At 35.9% G+C, this 18,319-nt stretch overlaps 2 protein-coding genes across 9 annotated transcripts in view; one reads left to right on the forward strand and one right to left on the reverse strand.

Moving 5' to 3' along the window:
- TEX9 (testis expressed 9) overlaps positions 1-18,319 on the forward strand; it is an 83,531-nt gene that overhangs the window by 59,288 nt on the left and 5,924 nt on the right. For 2 of the 4 annotated variants that reach the window (XM_059180601.1, XM_059180603.1), the window contains 2 exons: positions 4,598-4,732; positions 5,574-5,995. In XM_059180601.1, coding sequence (XP_059036584.1) covers positions 4,598-4,732; positions 5,574-5,651 — 213 coding nt within the window. In that variant the 3' untranslated portion in view covers positions 5,652-5,995. Of the gene's footprint in view, positions 1-4,597; positions 4,733-5,573; positions 5,996-18,319 lie in introns of those variants that run through there. The other 2 variants (XM_059180599.1, XM_059180602.1) reach the window with 1 other exon arrangement.
- MNS1 (meiosis specific nuclear structural 1) overlaps positions 4,480-18,319 on the reverse strand; it is an 87,409-nt gene continuing 73,569 nt past the window's right edge. For 3 of the 5 annotated variants that reach the window (XM_059180596.1, XM_059180597.1, XM_059180598.1), the window contains 3 exons: positions 12,444-12,701; positions 7,817-7,942; positions 5,422-6,490 (listed from right to left, as the gene is read on the reverse strand). In XM_059180596.1, the coding sequence (XP_059036579.1) occupies positions 6,398-6,490; positions 7,817-7,942; positions 12,444-12,701 (477 nt within the window). In that variant the 3' untranslated portion in view covers positions 5,422-6,397. Of the gene's footprint in view, positions 4,655-5,421; positions 6,491-7,816; positions 7,943-12,443; positions 12,702-18,319 lie in introns of those variants that run through there. The other 2 variants (XM_059180594.1, XM_059180595.1) reach the window with 2 other exon arrangements.

Below are 18,319 nucleotides of genomic sequence, written 5' to 3' on the forward strand. Positions count from 1 at the left end.
GTGTATCACATTGATTTACCGATGTTGAACCCTTATAGCCCTGGAATTAATCCCATTTGGTCGTGATGAATAATCCTTTGACTGTATTGTTGGATCCTTTTGGCTAGTATTTTGTAAGAGTTATTACATCCATGTTCATCAGGGACATTGGTCTGTAATTCTCCTTTCTGATGAGGTCTTTGTCTGGTCTTCGGATCAAGGTAATGCCTCAAAGAAAGAGTTTGGAAGTTTTTCTTCCATTTATATTTTTTGAACAGCTTCAGAAGAATGGGTGTTAATCCTTCTTGAAATGTTTGGTGAAACTCTCCAGGGAAGCCATCTGGTCCTGGGCTCTTGTTTTTTTTGGTGTGTGGGGGGGGAGATTTTTGATTACTGCTTCAATTTCCTTACTGGTTATGGATCTGTTCATCTTTTCTATTTCTTCTTGGTTCAGTTTTGGTAGTTTATAAGTCTCTAGTAATGCATCCATTTCTTTCAGATTGTTTGATTTGCTGGCATATAGTTGCTCATAATGTGTTCTTAGAATTGTTCGTACTTCTTTGTTGTTAGTTTTGATCTTTCTTCTTTTATTCATGATTTTGTTTGGGTCCTTTCTCTTTTCGATAAGTCTGACCAGGGGTTTATCAATCTTATTCTTTCAGAGAACCAGTTCTTAGTTTCATTTATCTGTTCTACTGTTCTTTTGGTTTCTGTTTCATTGATTTCTGCTCTGATCTTTATTATTTCTCTTCTCTTGCTGGGTTTAGGCTTTATTTGCTGTCCTATCTCAGCTCTTCTAGATATAAGTTTAGCTTCTGTATTTGAGACTTGGTTTCTTGAGAAAGACTTGTGGTGCTATATACTTCCCTCTTAGGACTGCCTTTGCTGCATTCCAAAGGTTTTGAACAGTTGTGTTCTCATTTTCATTTGTTTCCATGATTTTTAAAGTTCTTTAATTTCCTGATTGACCCATTGGTTCTTTAGTGGGATGCTTTTTAGCCTCCATGTATTTGAGTTCTTTCCAACTTTCCTCTGGTCATTCAGTTCAGCTTTAGGGGACAAGAATGAAAATGGCGGCCTCCCAATCTCTGGCCCCAGAGAAGCCGAGAACTTGGGATCCCACTCCTCAGTGAGCCCTTTGAGAAAAGCAGTCAGTCACTCCTGTCTCCCTGGTTTCTGGCTGCACCCTATGCTCGAACTCCTAAAAGTTCTGATTTTGTGCTCCGCTGCTCTGTCACTTGCCAGTAGCCAGCTGATGGAAGCTCCCTCCCCGCTATGGTGTGTCTTCCCATATATCACCTCATACTCACTTCTCCGTACCACCTACCTTCCAGAAACTGGTCACTTTTCTGTTCATAGAATGGCTGCTACTCTTTTCTTTGATCTCTGATTGAGTTTGCAGGTGTTCAGAATGATTTGATAGCTATCTAACTGAATTCCTGGGACTGGATGAAATTAAAGTCTCCTACTCCTCTGCTATCTTGGACTCTTCTTGGTGTTAATTTTTCTTAAAATATTTGGTATAATTCTCCAGTAAAGCCATCTGGTTCGGGGATTTCCTTGCTGAGAGGTTTTTGAGTGCTCCTTCAGTCTGCTAACTAGTTACATATTTGTATTTCCTGAACTAATTTCCTATTTCTTCATCATTCAGTTTTAGTAGTTTGGTAGTGTCTAGGAATTTACTTCATCTAGGTTATCCAATTATTGGTGTATCATTGCTCAGAGTATTCTCTTATCCTCTTTATTTCTGTGGTTTTAGTTGTAATGTCTACTGTCCCATTTACAATTTTATTTCTGTAAGTCAGTTTTAATATCCCCTTTCATTTCTGCTGTTATTTGAGTCTATCTTTTTTTGCCTAGATAAAGTAAATTTTGTTAATCTTTTCAAAGAACCAACTCTTAGTTTCATTGATTTTTCTCTACTGTTATTTTATTCTCTATTTATCTCTGATCTAATCTTTAGTATTTCCTACTTTCAGCTAGCTTTGGGTTTAGTTCTATAGTTTAGTTCTTTAGTTGTTATGATTTGAGATCTTTATTCTTTTTTAACATAAACATTTGTAGCTATACATTTTCACATTAGCATTGCTTTCACTATATCCTGTAAGTTTTGGTACATTGTGTTTTAGTTGTCATTTATCTGAAGATAATTTCTAACTTCCCTTATGATTTCTTCTTTGACACATTGGTTAAGAGTATATTGTTTAATCCCCACATATTTATAGATTTTCCAGTTTTCCTTCTGATGTTGATTTTGAGTTTCATTTAGTGTGAACAGAAAGTTTGTATGGCTTCAGTCTTTTAGAATTTACTAAGACTTGTTTTGTGGCCTATGATCTGTTTTGGAGAATGTTCCATGTACACTTAAGAAAAATGTGTATTTGGGGCCACTTGGGTGGTACAGTCAGTTGAGTGTTGACTCTTGGTTTCAGCTTCAGCTCAGGTTATAGTCTAAAGGTGGTGAGATTGAGCCCTGTCGGGCTCCACATTTAGCACAGTCTGCTTGGGTTTCTCTCTCCCTCTCTCTCTGCCCTTCACCCCTGCACATGCTCACATTCTCTCTCAAATAAATAAATCTTTAGGGGTGAAACAAAGGAAAAATGTGTATTTTGCTTTTGTTGGGTGGAATGTACTATATACATCTTTTGGGCCCAGTTGGTCTGCTGGGTTGTTCATGTACTGTTCTTAATGCTCTTCTTTCTTGTTGTTATATCCATAGGTGGGGTATTGAAGTCTACTATAATCACCGAGGTTTTTTTTCCTCCACCAGTTCTGTCAATGTTTGCCTCATATATTTAGGTACTGATGTTTGGTGAATATACAATTGTTGTAATTTCTTGGTGAATGAAGCATTTTATTACATAATGGCCTTTTTGTCTCTCATAACTGTTTTGACTTATAGTCTATTTTGTCTGATACTATTATAGACCCCCCTGTCCTCCTTTGGGTACCATTTGCATGCAGTGTCTTTTTTCATTTTTCCAATGTATGTCCTTATATCTCTTGTAGACAATATACAGTTCAATCTTATTTTTTTAAATACAATCTAGGGGAAGTTTAATTCATTTACATTTCCAGTTATTGCTGATGGGGAAGAACTTCCCATTACCGTTTTGATTTGTTTTCTGTATGTCTTAAAGCTCTTTACCCTGTCATTTAAATGTTTAACTTCCTAGGAGTCTCAGCCCTGCTTCTTCTCTGGGCCTTCAATGTTGCATTTTATTCCTCAGCCCATAATCTCTTGTACCTAGACATTCATGGTTATGCAGACCCTCTGTAGGCCCTATGTGCAGCAGTTCCCACCACTGCTTCCAGCAGCCTCCAGCCTGATACATAAACTGTGTCACCATTCCATCAGTGCTCTGAATCAGGTGAGACAGTCCCTCAGGCAATCCCCAAACAAGTCAGACCATTACAGGCAAATTCTACTCTTCTTTCCACGAATTGAAAAGCTTCCTTCCATTATGCCAGGAGGGTAAGGGGGAAAAGGGTGAGCATAAATGCCATGAAATTGCCTATCATTTTTGAATATGGCTTTTTAGGTGTTTGCTTGGCTGTTACTGCTTAGTTGGCTTCTATACTGCTCACAACACTACAGTGTCTTCAGTGTGTCCATGTGTGTTTGTTGGGGGACAAGGGCCCGGAACTTTGTAGTCTGCCATCTTCGTGACATCACTATCAATTATCTTTTAAAGAGATTTATTTTAATAAGAAGTCTACTAATATTTATGTTATTATTTCTGTTACTTTATATATGTATGTAGATTCAGATTTCCTCCTGGTATCATTGCCATTTTGCATGAAAGGCTTAACATTTATTTAAGTATAAGGTCTTCCTGTACTTTGTTAAATTCTAATGACCAAAGTTCATTGTCCTTCTTTTCCATTGTCCAAACTGATGCTGAGCTCATTTGGATAATTTTTGCTAAGATCACAAACTCTCTCTCCCTTGTCAGGCCTGTGGCTGAATTCTCTGCTCAGCTCTTTAGACCATAGCTGTTGCCTTTCATGTGTTCCTAGGGGTCTCACCCTGCCCACGGGGTATTTGGGGTATTTAAGTGTCTACCAGGGATTTGAGGAAATTTTGAGGGCTCCATTCTTTCTAGGATTTGTCAACTGAAAATTTCTGCCACCCTGGCAACCCTGTTTTCTCATTTCTCAAACCAGTAAGACTGCTACTTTTTCCTCGAGGTCCATCTCCTGTGAACCCATGAAGTAGAAAGTGCTCTCAGAAGCCAGCTGACTATAGAAGAAAAAAAAAAAAAAACCAGTTGACTATGGACTTCAGCCAGTATATTTCCCTTTTTTCAAGGAGCATTATCACCTCCAGTTTCTGCTTACTACTGATTATTCATCTATACCTTCAAATATGTTTTTGTTAACCCCAGAAGAGTTGGTCTACTACAAACTGGCATTACTGGAATTAGAACTGAATTATTTCTAAAATGTTTGAGAGATCATTAAGTTATCAATGTTAGTTATTCAGTAATGCAAAGAAGAAAATTTGCAAAATTTTTATATTTCAGTTAAAGATATTTATTACTAATGTGACAATATTTTTAATAATTTTTTCCAGTAAAGACTGAAGACTATATGGAAGTTTCTTCTCTTTTTGCAGGATATAGCCAATGAAGAACACAAAAAAATTGAAGCACTAAAATCAGAAAACAAGAAGCTAGAAAAACAAAAAGGAGAATTAATGATAGGGTTCAAGAAACAGTTAAAATTAATTGATGTTTTAAAAAGGCAGAAGGTGAGTCTGTCCTTAAAAAACACAGTTAAATCATAGGTATTATTTGGGCCACTCTACTAAAACAGTTATTATTTCTACTTTAGATACGTTTTTTGACACACGTAGGCACAAAATTTTTTAAAGATTTTTTAAAAATTTATTTGACAGAGAGAGAGGAGGGAACAGGCTCCCTGCTGAGCAGAGAGCCCAATGTGGGGCTCAATCCCAGGACCCCAGGATCCCGAGCTGAGCCGAAGGCAGAGGCCCTAACCCACTGAGGGATCGAGAGATCCCTCGATCTCCCGAGGCGCCCCTAGGCACAAAATTTTATCTATTAACATACATAATAAGATTTATATACAATGTGTCATCCAAGCAAATGGATATTTTCATGCAAGTATATTAGTAATGTTGCAAATGCGACTAGAAATACTGTATGGATACTCTTTAATTAAAGAAAGTACGTACAAGAATAACTATTATCTTAGGGGATTAGTTTGCCTCTTGAAACAGGGAAGACTGAAAATTGAATCCCAACTACTGTTTCCTTCTGTCCACAAAGTTACATGGTGGTGAAAAGATACGGAGTCATGGTTCTGCCACACTCCCTTTTTGCCAAGGCTAGGAATTAAAATGTTATTATTCTCTCAACATGTTGGTTCAGTAACCACCATGGACAAAATAAGTTTTTACAAGCTGACCACTGAATGTAATTTCAAATATCATGTTTATTAGAATTTGAGTACACATTCCAACAGACCTTATTAATTTGATAGCATATATATGTACACACTTTTATCAATTTCCTGTTGTTCTGTGGTCTACGCTTAATACTAAAACAATATTGATTTGTTACAAACAGATGCATATTGAAGCTGCCAAGATGTTGTCTTTCACCGAAGAGGAATTTATGAAGGCACTTGAATGGGGAAATTCATAAATTATCTACTTTATATAGACTTTGTATGTCTAACTGTATGACCCATATATATTTTATTTTAAGTTTTAATGCACTATTTTTACTCTAAGTAATGAAGACATTTGGTAATGAAATCAAAGTAATTCCAGTGAATTCCCTGTTCAGATTTAAGGGATACAAAATTGATATGTAAAATAATAGGAATTTAACTTTTGTTTCTTTCTTGTGACCCACTTGCCATTTAATATAAAGTACTTTATATTAAAGTACTGGAGATTCAGCTCTAGTTCATAAATGGTAAGTTTATGTTATAGAAATTCTGTTTTTAAGTTTTCATTGACAATAAAGCACTTTGAAATTCCTCACTCTTATTCTCTTTCCTTATAGTAGAAAGAAAAAGATACTTTGGCTGGCCAAATCCTGGAAGTAAAGTTCCTAAAATACCAGTGGAACTGTAGTCTGAATGGAGATGCAGAAAAAGTTCTGAGCAGCAGGAGTAGTATGAAGAAGTTAGTCTCCTAGGTTTGGCCTGTAACGTACTTATATATACATGGACTGTTGTGATGTGGTACATAACTCAGATCTTCAAATTATCAGTACAAGAACGAGTTTGACTAAGAGCAATTAATTTTGTAGCTAAAAAAATATGAATTAGAGACACTTTAGAAAATCCAAGTAGATTTAAGATTCAGTATTAACTGTAAAACAAAAGTTACAATGACATCTAGTGGTGAAAACAATCTAGTTTTTACCTAATCTTGATGGTGTCATTTCTCTTCACAAATTTCACTCCTTTTCTGATATACTTTCCTGAACTCTTCACCAAGCATATCGATATCATCCTCTTTTTTAAATACTCCCTACAAGAAAAATATTTTGTGGGTTACTTCAAATGCTAGAGTAGTTCACCAAATGCTAACGAATATATAGACTACAAATTTATGAAGTTAAAGCTCTAAGATATTGTAATTTAATGCATTTATGAAAAAAATCACTGTTCTCTAAAATTATGATTTGATATATATACTGAATATTCTTTGATTTCCTGACGTATCTATCAGCTCCAGTGTAGGAATTTGTAATAGGAATCTGGGCTCTTCTCCCTTACTACTGCAGGTCACGACTGCTAGGATTGGCTGAATGAGAGAGGTCAGGGTGAAGAGACTGAGCTTTGCCAGGCTCATGGATGAGACTGGCTTTTGCCTCCATTCTGTGGCTGATCAGCAAACCTTCAGTCTTGCAGGAAAGGCTCCAAGTTTGGAATTAGACCATTTAACCAAGCCCTTTGAAATTCTCCATGCTTTTATTTACTTTTCTTTTCCCTTATACTATACAGTAAAAGCCTCTTAAGTATTTGCTTCTATAATTTAAAGGACCTAAAGAATAATTTAGGTCATTTGGGGATATATCAGGTTTGTTAGGCTCTCCCCATCTCCACATTTACTTTTAAAAAATATCTAAATCCCAGACTCTCCAGAACTTATAAGGTGATGTATTAATTTAAAAAGAAGACTAAATTAATCCTATCAACCAATTAGACTGTAACAACCTCTGGACAAGCAATAATTACTCAATCCCCTTTCTCCCTCCTTAGCACTGCACTAAAAAATAAGCACTTGATTCTTTCAGATGAATAAATCGAATGACATTTCTAAATTTAAAAGATGGAAATTTTATTTACATGCATCCAGATGTTTATATGGCTTATGAAACTCAGTTGTTACTTCATTTATAGTCAGAATGTATCTCACTTATACATGAAAATCTTATCTTTTGGAAGTACTTTCAAAAACAGGTTCCCTAGTACTTATTTAAAACTTCCCATTAGATAGCAGATCTGTCTCAGACTTGGTTCAAGCATGTGTCTGTTAGCAGTGTTACCAATTACAAGACTTTCCTGTATGTCATCAGCTTTAGTGTACAAAGTATCACAATTGATTTCAAGTAGTTTAGTTTTAGACTTCTAGAATTGAAATTCAGAAAATCTAGCACCTGCTTCTAAGAATGTGCCAAGACCAACTCTCTCATTTTAGAGACAGATGTCAATGGCTGCTTAAGATCCTACTGCTGCTTTGTGAACAGCCAGAAGTAAGCAAAACCTAGACTCTCTGAAATCGTAGTTACCATGTAATTTTCCCCACTATTGGAGGTCAGGAAGATTATACCTTGAGTTAAATCTCACTTACTTTAGGGAGATAGCCTAGTAATTTTGTAGCATGTTCTTTGAGAAGTTTTAGTCTTTCTTCTTCTATAATTGCATTAATACATCCTTGTCTTCTTTGCTGCAACTGCCATTCTTCTAGTTCACGTTGCTGGAAATGTAAATAAAATTTTATTGTCACAGCATACATTAATCTTTTAAGAAGTCATTAAACCTATTCTCATAATGAATTAGACAAAATTGATGAACTATTTTTGATACTAACTTCAGAATATACCATATTCTGAAGATAGATATATCTTATATTTATTATATATACAATATATACAACATCTCTCTATCTTTTAAAGTTACGAAAACAGTAGTCATGACTGGGTTTTTAGGGAGGCAAGTATATATTTCTAGGACAATATACCTTCATTACCAAGGAAAACATTTTCAAAGAAGGGATCTCCTAATTTATTCAGATATTTATATAATGTTAACCATATGCCCAGTGCTGAAGGCAGTTTACTGTATAAAACAAAATAGGCACCTGGTTGGCTCAGTAGGTTAAACCTTTGCCTTCAGCTCAGGTCATGATTTCGGGGTCCTGGAATCGAGTCCTATATCAGGCTTTCTGCTCAGGAGGGAGCCTGCTTCCCTCACTCTTTCTGCCTGCCTCTCTGCCTACTTGTGATCTCTGTCAAATAAATTTAAAAAAAAAACAAAAAGTTTTAGGGCTTAAAAGAACTCTTATGGAGCCATACCCAAATAATCCTGTTGGAAAGGGTAGGGTGCTAAAGGCAGACCACTGAAGTGGTGAATTCCCACCTAAAGTAATGTTAATGTTAAGCGTGTCTTTGTAGTAACTATCGTTTCCTAGGCTCATTATTTTTTAGACCAGTCCTTATCAAAGTCATGTAAACTAGAAAAGAATATGTCTGTTTTCCTACAATGGGAGACCAGCTTCTACATAACCTAATAACTCTTCATAGTTACCAATGAAGAAAAACGGGAATGCTAGGACACAGCCATTTCCAGTGCCACTTAAACATGTAATGGCTTCTCATGAAAGTATTTCATCTACTATAATACTATCTGCATTACAGAATCAGACATAGCATTGATAACAGCTAATTGAGAAAAGACATTCTCATCCATCTTGTTTTTGAATCAAAGAGTTGAGTGGCCCTTATTTATGTTACCTCTAAGATCAAATAGGGTAACAGAATCTGCCATGGAATTTTTACACCTGAGTTGTTTTTTGTTTGTTTTGAAGACTACATTTCTAAGGCTCCCTTACAATCAGGTGTGGTCAAAATAGGACTTGGTTTCTGCCAACGGAATATAAGCAGATAGGTCATACAGACTTTTATGAGAAAGAATAAACTATCTACTAAGACACCATAAATTTGGTCTCTGTACCTGTAGCCAAACCTAATTCTAACTGATGTGTTCCTTATAAAAAGGAGATACAAGAAAGTTCTATAATGTTGTGAGAAAAACTCACTTGTTAAATTTTTGTCCAATGATGTATAGTCTCTAATTTGGGTATAATACAAGATTTCTCTTCTTAGGATGTGGTAAACACATTAAATATCCTAATAAATATTTTTATACTAAACTAGGATAAAGAGTTTAGAAAACTCTGAAACCAGGTTGTCCATTTAGGACAAATTCTGAATAGCTGGTAGTAGGAAACTGCTTCCTGGGGAGTTTCAGATTTTTGTCTGCCTAAACATATGATTTCTTAAAAAGCTAGACAGTATTATAGATACCTATTTAGGAATATCTTCAAAATCTAGAAATCAGTTAGAGCCTCATAGGATTATAATGGAAAGGATTATCATGTTCCATGATAATGAAAATCCACCCTTGCCTTGGGATGTGACCCAATTTTAGACACTTGAAGCACACAGCTTCATACTAGGAATATTTACATTAAAGAAAATTAAGACAAATTGTTTCCAACTTTGTCATTTAGACATCTGGAAATATGGCAACAGAACTATGGTGTGACGTTAAGTAAGAAGAGAGGCGAGCCAAAGTATCTTAACACTTCATGGAGCAGGCAAAAGACAGAGCTGATCTCTCTTGGTTTTCTGTGATACACCATCCAGATTCTCTTGCCTTTCTAACATCTCTTGGTCATGTCATTGTTTTCTTCCTCCTCCTCCTACCATCAAGTAAGAATGTTCACCAAGACTTGACTGGCCCTCTTACTGTTTGGAGGAATCATCTTAGCTTGAACCTCTCTCTGTGCTGCTTAATGTGAGATATGTATTTGTAGGAAAATTTGACCTAAGCTTTGTTCTTCTGGGTCAACTGCCTTAAGAATATTTTCAATTTGCATTTCCATTTCAAACACACCATGATTTAAACTGAAGTATTATATCTTTTTTGTTCTACCTCATAACACAACAGCATTTGGTAGTCTTTGAGTTTCTAATATTTAAAACCTTGGGAGTTATTTTGACTCCCTCTTCCACTCTACCCTTCATGGTCCAAAAAAGCTATACCAGTCTCATCTTATTTAAAAATATTTAAACTCTTCCCTTTCTTGCTTCCATTGCTTTGTGAACCTATTCCAGGTCCTCATCACCTCTTTCTTGAATTACTACCTTCTCCTCTTGCTAAAGATCATCAGTTTCCTATTGTATCTTATCTAGACTCCTCTGCCTATCATTCAAGTTTCTGGTTGTGGTATTTCCATATGTTGCCAACTTAGAATAGCCTTCTGCCTTTATTCATCTTTTATGTATTTCCAGGTAAACCCACATAGTTCTGCCAGAAATGTCCAGTTGACCCATGAATAACACAGGTTTGAACTGCACAGGTCCCCTTACCAGTAATTTTTTTTTTCGATAAATACAATATAGTACTGTGAATGTATTTTCTCTTATTATTTTCTTGATAACATTTTCTTTTCTCTGGCTTACTTTGAGAATGTAGGATGTAATACATATATAAAATATGTGCTAATTGAATCTTTATGTTATCAGTAAGGCTTCTGTTCCTCAGTAGGTTATTAAGTTTTGGGGGAGTCAGAAGTTAATTGTGGATATTTGACTGGGTGAGGGGGATGGTTCAGCACCCATGTGCTGTTCATGGGTCAACCATATTGCACAATTAGTAAATTACAACTACCAAATTCTATAAATGTTTACATAGTACATTTAGGAAATGTACTCTTAGTATAATTTTATATATAATCAAATCTTTTACAAATTTGTACCCTATTTTTTGCACTACCCTAGAAGCTACCAGAATTAATTTTTATTTTGTTTCCTTCACCAACACTCAGCAGCATGCCTAACAGGTCAGTATCTGTTATTACAAGAATATCTCAAGATTTCTTCCTGTCCACCCATACAGGAAGAGATCCTCATTACCATAAGTAACTTTATTAATCCCTTCTCTGCTACTTACTTGCTGTGAAACCTTGAGCAATATATATGTCATCTCTCTATGCCTTAGTTTCCACATCTTTAAAATGGGGGTAGAATAATACCTAACTCACAGGGTTGAAAATTTAAAGTTATCACTTTGCTTATAATGAGCTTAGAATAGTGAATGATGTATGTAAACAATAAATTTCCATTGTTAACTGCTACCACTTCCATTAATCAAATATTTACCATATGCCTAATCTGTATTCTTCATATTTAGAGCTATTTGTACTTACAGAGTACTTATATATTATTTGGTTCTTATAGCTCAACACTCTAGTGAGGCAGATTATTTAAGTATTATTTCAGGTTTATGAATGAAACATATGTGTCCAAAGGCACAAATCTAGTTCCCTCTCCAACTCTGAAATCTACATTGCCAGCTAAGAAATCTCCCCCTGGGGCCTAAGAATTAATGTGGACAAAATGGAATTATATATCCCCTTGAAATCCATTTTTCTTTGTTTTCTTCAGGACCTCACCCATTCACTGAAGATGGTAGCAGTAGTATTATTTAGTAGTAGTAGCAGCAGCCATAATCCTGCTCTTACCTCTCCAGACCTAACTGGTCACCAAGCCCCATCAAAGCTATCTCCCTCGTATCTCCCCCTTTCTCCATTTGCATGGGTTTTCCCCACCTCTCACTGACTTACCATAGTAATGTCCTAACTGGTCTCTTTGTCTCCAGTCTTACTCCCCTCACTCTACCCCAATATCCCTACTCAAGTCATCTTTCCAAGTGCAGAACTTAACCATGTAGCCTACTTAATTCTTCAGTGGGTCCACCTGGATAAAGAACACTTTCCTTAAAATAGCATCCAGGGCATTCATGATCTGTGTCCCCTCTACCATACCAAGATGCCCATACCTATATAATTATTATCACATGTACATGGCCTATCTTTATAATGATTGCTTTTATATATTTTTATACAAGACCATAAACTCATAGATATCATGGACTTAGTTGTATTTATGTTCTCAACACCAGCCAACCAGTGTCTAGCACAATGGAAAGCATCAATAAATATATTCTAGATGCATTAAGGAATGATTGGTCAGAAAACGTCTATACCATATGTTAGTAAACAGATAACGTCTATACCATATGTTAGTAAACAGATAACCTAACAGCAAGGGTCTCAGTTAAATGCTTAGTGGAGGAACAGATGAGCTGATTGTTGGTTCAGTGATAATTAAAAAAACAGAACACTTTCTTACTTTGTCTGCAAGGAACTGGTTGCGACGCTCTTCAATGAGTTTTTCCACAGCCCTCCTGTGTTCTAGTTGCTTCATTCTTTGTTTCTGAGCATTCATCAGTTCTATCCGATCATCCTCAGCAAGCTTAGCTAGCATAGCCTTTCTGAAGGTCTCCTCTTCCTCTTTCGCAGCCTGGAGTACTAATTCCTTCAGGGCCATTTGTTCTATAAAATCTTGCTTCAACTCCCTTTGCTTTCTCAATTTCTCTTCTGCTTCCTCCTAAACAACAATCCATATAAATATTAATTCAGTAACTGTTTCTTTACAGCAGATTTACAAAGAAAGGGTGGATAGTTTGGTTGCGTGCAGTGTTAAAATAAGAAATAAAACTGAAAAACTAATTTTTTCAAGATAACACTTTTCCCCATCCTTTTAAGACTCACTGGATAAAGGACATGTTACCTATGGATTGCCTTCTTTTCTTTTTAAATTGTAATTTATATATATTTTGGAAGGAACTGATATAAAAACTTTTTTACACACCTGAGGTTATTAAATCTGTGAAATATTATTTACCCACTATGAATCATTCTAGAATCTTGCCTGAAACTGTGGTTCAAATCACTGGTAAATATTTTTCAGAATAGCAATCTAGAAATGACAATCACAAGTTTTTTGGGAAAATTCAAAATTACTTGGCACAGTTAAAGTCTTTTCCTACAAGCTTTAATTTTCCTAACATTTTATTAATAAAAAATTTTAAACATAACTGAAAAATGTTTACAGTGACCATCCATCTAACATCTAGATTCTATTTTTGCTTTATTGTTATCCAATTAGGACTGATATAAATTTTAATTCCTTCTCCACTGTAACCAGCCTTGCCTAATTCTAACACAATTTCCAGGAGGTAAGCCATATCCTCAAGGCATTCAAAATACTGCCTTAACAACAGCTGTGTGAGGAGGGTTTTACATGTAACACAAACTATAAGGGATTTACTACAGGCCAGCAGATGGCATAGAGGGCCAGGGAACCAGCTGCCATCTTGGTTACCATCTATTTTTTGTAGAGTTAACCATCATGGCTCAAATTCCATGATGGTAACTACCAAAACTATTCCCAACGACCCAGTCTTCTATGTATGATTTGCAACCTCACTTCGCCTACTTCTGTCTTCACACCTTTAAGTGCAAGGATAACCGGAGATTACGTAGGTCGTATGAAGAATTATGGCTAAAAGAAGAGAAATGTGTTTTCAATTTTATAGTCTTTATAATAAAATAAGACAAAAAGGGTAGGAGTGGGTTTTAAGTGAATCAGTCTGGAATATCAGTGATGGTAACTCTGTTCATTATCTTGAATATTCAACCTCTTTGTCCTCACTTACCTCTATCTAATCTGTTCAGATCTCACCTCCAGAAAGTCTTTTCTAATCACTCTAATTCCTTTTAGGAATTAGAATTCTCTTTTGGGCCTTTGATACCATTCAATTTTCCCAACATTTAATTTTATTTGATATGCCTGTGCCCTATCTCCTCACTAACTATAAATTCTAGAGGGCATTTTTAAAAAAATTTTATGTATCATATCTGTTATTTTAGTTTATGATACTGGGCACGGTGTTATGATATTATAGTTTGTGTTCATCTGCCATGTATGATATAGAAGTCAGAAGGCTCAGTGAAGGCAGATACTGTCTCAGCTTTGAATTCCTCCAGAGCTTATCATAATACCTAATACACCGAAAACACACATTGAATCAAATGAATTGATGACATCTCCTGGGACCCATCTCCCATACAAATTTTAGTAATGGTAAAGACATCTGGGTAAAAATCAGGGAAGTGTTAGCAAAACAAAACAAAACACAATTCTGCTTTTTTCTACTAGAAAAGTGTTCCTGTACTCTTAGATCTGTTTGGATCAGGATTTTATACATATAAGTAATATGGACTGCATAATTTTACAACCCATAATGTGGTTTAAGAAATAGCTATTTACTGAAGGTTTGAAATAATTTGCTGTAAAACTACTCTGAGTCTGGAAACTTTTAGAGGTATCTTGGTCTGGGTTCTCCTATGAAAGCAGAGCCTTACACAAATATTTGTGTATACATATTTTATGAGAGAAGATCTCAGGAAGCATCAGTGAGAGAAAAGCAGAGAGAAATAGAGAAGGAAGAAAAGCCAACACATGGGTACATCAGTTAACTGGTTACTATGCGGGCAACTGTGGCTTAATCCTGCCAAGACCTTGTGAGGAATGCATGGAGCACCTTTCAGGTGTGTCCACAAGGCTGACAGGAAGAAGCATTCATCCCTTAATTTCTATCCCCTCTTGGCTGAGGAATTACCCCAAGGGTGTTAACTCCCAGCCCCTACCAACTCCACCACACTTTAGTTCCTTAACTTTTTTGGGTAACTTGATACTAGATATATGTAAATCGATTACATTGTTTTTAAAAAGAAATGTACATATTTTACATTTCTTCTATGCAGTTAGTCATTAAGAATATATATGCAATTGGTTTTTATATCAATACGTGGTTTTTGGTTTCCTCCTCACTGATGAAACAGTATCTAAAATGATCTGTTTTAATATAGCTGAAAAATATTAAAAATAATACTAAAAGCTAACAATTTATTGTATATTGGCTACTCATATATTTGTTTAATGAAATGTTTGTTCAGATTTCTTGTTCATTAATAAACACTGGGTTCTTTGTATTCTATTATTGAGTTATAAACATTCTATGTTCTCAAGAAAAGGTTTTGTAAGATACATGTAGGGAATACTGTTTCCCAGACTGTGGCTTACATTTACATTTTCCTAAGTGTTAGGAAGTTACTAGTTTTGATGAAACCCAATTCAACTTTTTCCTTTATGGAAAAAACCCTTTATGGGTCTTGCCTTTTTAAACTACTAAAATATCTTCACCCTTCTAAAGGTTATAAGGTCTTTCTGCAGTGTTTTCTTCTAGAGATTTTGTAGTTTCAGTTTTTTTGTTTGTCTCATTCATTTCAGTTAATTTTTGTATATAATAAGACAGAAAATAATAAACTGGAGGGCAGGGAAAATAGGCAGAGGTTGGTAAAAGGGTACAGAGTTCAGCTATAAGATGAATAAGTTCTGAGGAGCTAATGTAAAACATAGTGACTATAGTTAAAATAACACTGTATTGTATAACAAAATTTGCCAAGAGTAGAATTTAAATGCTCTCAACACAAAGATAAACATGTGAGGTGATAGATATTAATTAAGTAGATGGAGAGAATCATTTCCCAATGTAAACTTTTATCAAATCACCATATACTGTATACTTTAAATATCTTACAAGTGTATATGTTAGTTATACCTCATGAAAGCCGATATTAAAAGTCAGTAACTTGAAAAACCAAAAGAGTGACCATAAAATAGAAACACATTACCTACTATGAGCAACTCTACGGCAATAAATTTGACAATCTGGAAGAAATGGATGCATTCCTAGAAACATATAAACTACCACAACTGAACCATGAAGAAATAGAAAGCCTGAACAGACCCATAACCAGTAAGGAGATTGAAACAGTCATTAAAAATCTCCAAACAAACAAAAGCCCAGGGCCAGACGGCTTCCCGGGGGAATTCTACCAAACATTTAAAGAAGAACTAATTCCTATTCTCCTGAAACTGTTCCAAAAAATAGAAATGGAAGGAAAACTTCCAAACTCATTTTATGAGGCCAGCATCACCTTGATCCCAAAACCAGACAAGGATCCCACCAAAAAAGAGAGCTATAGACCGATATCCTTGATGAACACAGATGCGAAAATACTCAACAAAATACTAGCCAATAGGATTCAACAGTACATTAAAAAGATTATTCACCACGACCAAGTGGGATTTATTCCAGGGCTGCAAGGTTGGTTCAACATCCGCAAATCAGTCAATGTGATACAACACATCAATAAAAGTAAGAACAAGAACCATATGATACTCTCAATAGATGCTGAAAAAGCATTTGACAAAGTACAACATCCCTTCCTGATCAAAACTCTTCAAAGTGTAGGGATAGAGGGCACATACCTCAATATCATCAAAGCCATCTATGAAAAACCCACCGCAAATATCATTCTCAATGGAGAAAAACTGAAAGCTTTTCCGCTAAGGTCAGGAACACGGCAGGGATGTCCATTATCACCACTGCTATTCAACATCGTACTAGAGGTCCTAGCCTCAGCAATCAGACAACAAAAGGAAATTAAAGGCATCCAAATCGGCAAAGAAGAAGTCAAATTATCACTCTTCGCAGATGATATGATACTATATGTGGAAAACCCAAAAGACTCCACTCCAAAACTGCTAGAACTTATACAGGAATTCAGTAAAGTGTCAGGATATAAAATCAATGCACAGAAATCAGTTGCATTTCTCTACACCAACAGCAAGACAGAAGAAAGAGATATTAAGGAGTCAATCCCATTTACAATTGCATCCAAAACCATAAGATACCTAGGAATAAACCTAACCAAAGAGACACAGAATCTATACTCAGAAAACTATAAAGTACTCATGAAAGAAATTGAGGAAGACACAAAGAAATGGAAAAATGTTCCATGCTCCTGGATTGGAAGAATAAATATTGTGAAAATGTCTATGCTACCTAAAGCAATCTACACATTTAATGCAATTCCTATCAAAGTACCATCCATCTTTTTCAAAGAAATGGAACAAATAATGCTAAAATTTATATGGAACCAGAAAAGACCTCGAATAGCCAAAGGGATATTGAAAAAGAAAGCCAACGTTGGTGGCATCACAATTCCGGACTTCAAGCTCTATTACAAAGCTGTCATCATCAAGACAGCATGGTACTGGCACAAAAACAGACACATAGATCAATGGAACAGAATAGAGAGCCCAGAAATAGACCCTCAACTCTATGGTCAACTAATCTTCGACAAAGCAGGAAAGAATGTCCAATGGAAAAAAGACAGCCTTTTCAATAAATGGTGCTGGGAAAATTGGACAGCCACATGCAGAAAAATGAAATTGGACCATTTCCTTACACCACACACAAAAATAGACTCAAAATGGATGAAGGACCTCAATGTACGAAAGGAATCCATCAAAATCCTTGAGGAGAACACGGGCAGCAACCTCTTCGACCTCTGCCGCAGCAACATCTTCCTAGGAACAACGCAAAAGGCAAGGGAAGCAAGGGAAAAAATGAACTACTGGGATTTCATCAAGATCAAAAGCTTTTGCACAGCAAAGGAAACAGTTAACAAAATCAAAAGACAACTGACAGAATGGGAGAAGATATTTGCAAACGACATATCAGATAAAGGACTAGTGTCCAGAATCTATAAAGAACTTAGCAAACTCAACACCCAAAGAACAAATAATCCAATCAAGAAATGGGCAGAAGACATGAACAGACATTTCTGCAAAGAAGACATCCAGATGGCGAACAGACACATGAAAAAGTGCTCCATATCACTCGGCATCAGGGAAATACAAATCAAAACCACAATGAGATATCACCTCACACCAGTCAGAATGGCTAAAATCAACAAGTCAGGAAATGACAGATGCTGGCGAGGATGCGGAGAAAGGGGAACCCTCCTACACTGTTGGTGGGAATGCAAGCTGGTGCAGCCACTCTGGAAAACAGCATGGAGGTTCCTCAAAATGTTGAAAATAGAACTGCCCTATGACCCAGCAATTGCACTATTGGGTATTTACCCTAAAGATACAAATGTAGTGATCCAAAGGGACACATGCACCCGAATGTTTATAGCAGCAATGTCCACAATAGCCAAACTATGGAAAGAACCTAGATGTCCATCAACAGATGAATGGATCAAGAAGATGTGGTATATATACACAATGGAATACTATGCAGCCAT

The sequence above is a fragment of the Mustela lutreola genome, chromosome 7 (assembly GCF_030435805.1).
Source record: "Mustela lutreola isolate mMusLut2 chromosome 7, mMusLut2.pri, whole genome shotgun sequence".
Taxonomy (NCBI): Eukaryota; Metazoa; Chordata; class Mammalia; order Carnivora; family Mustelidae; genus Mustela; species Mustela lutreola.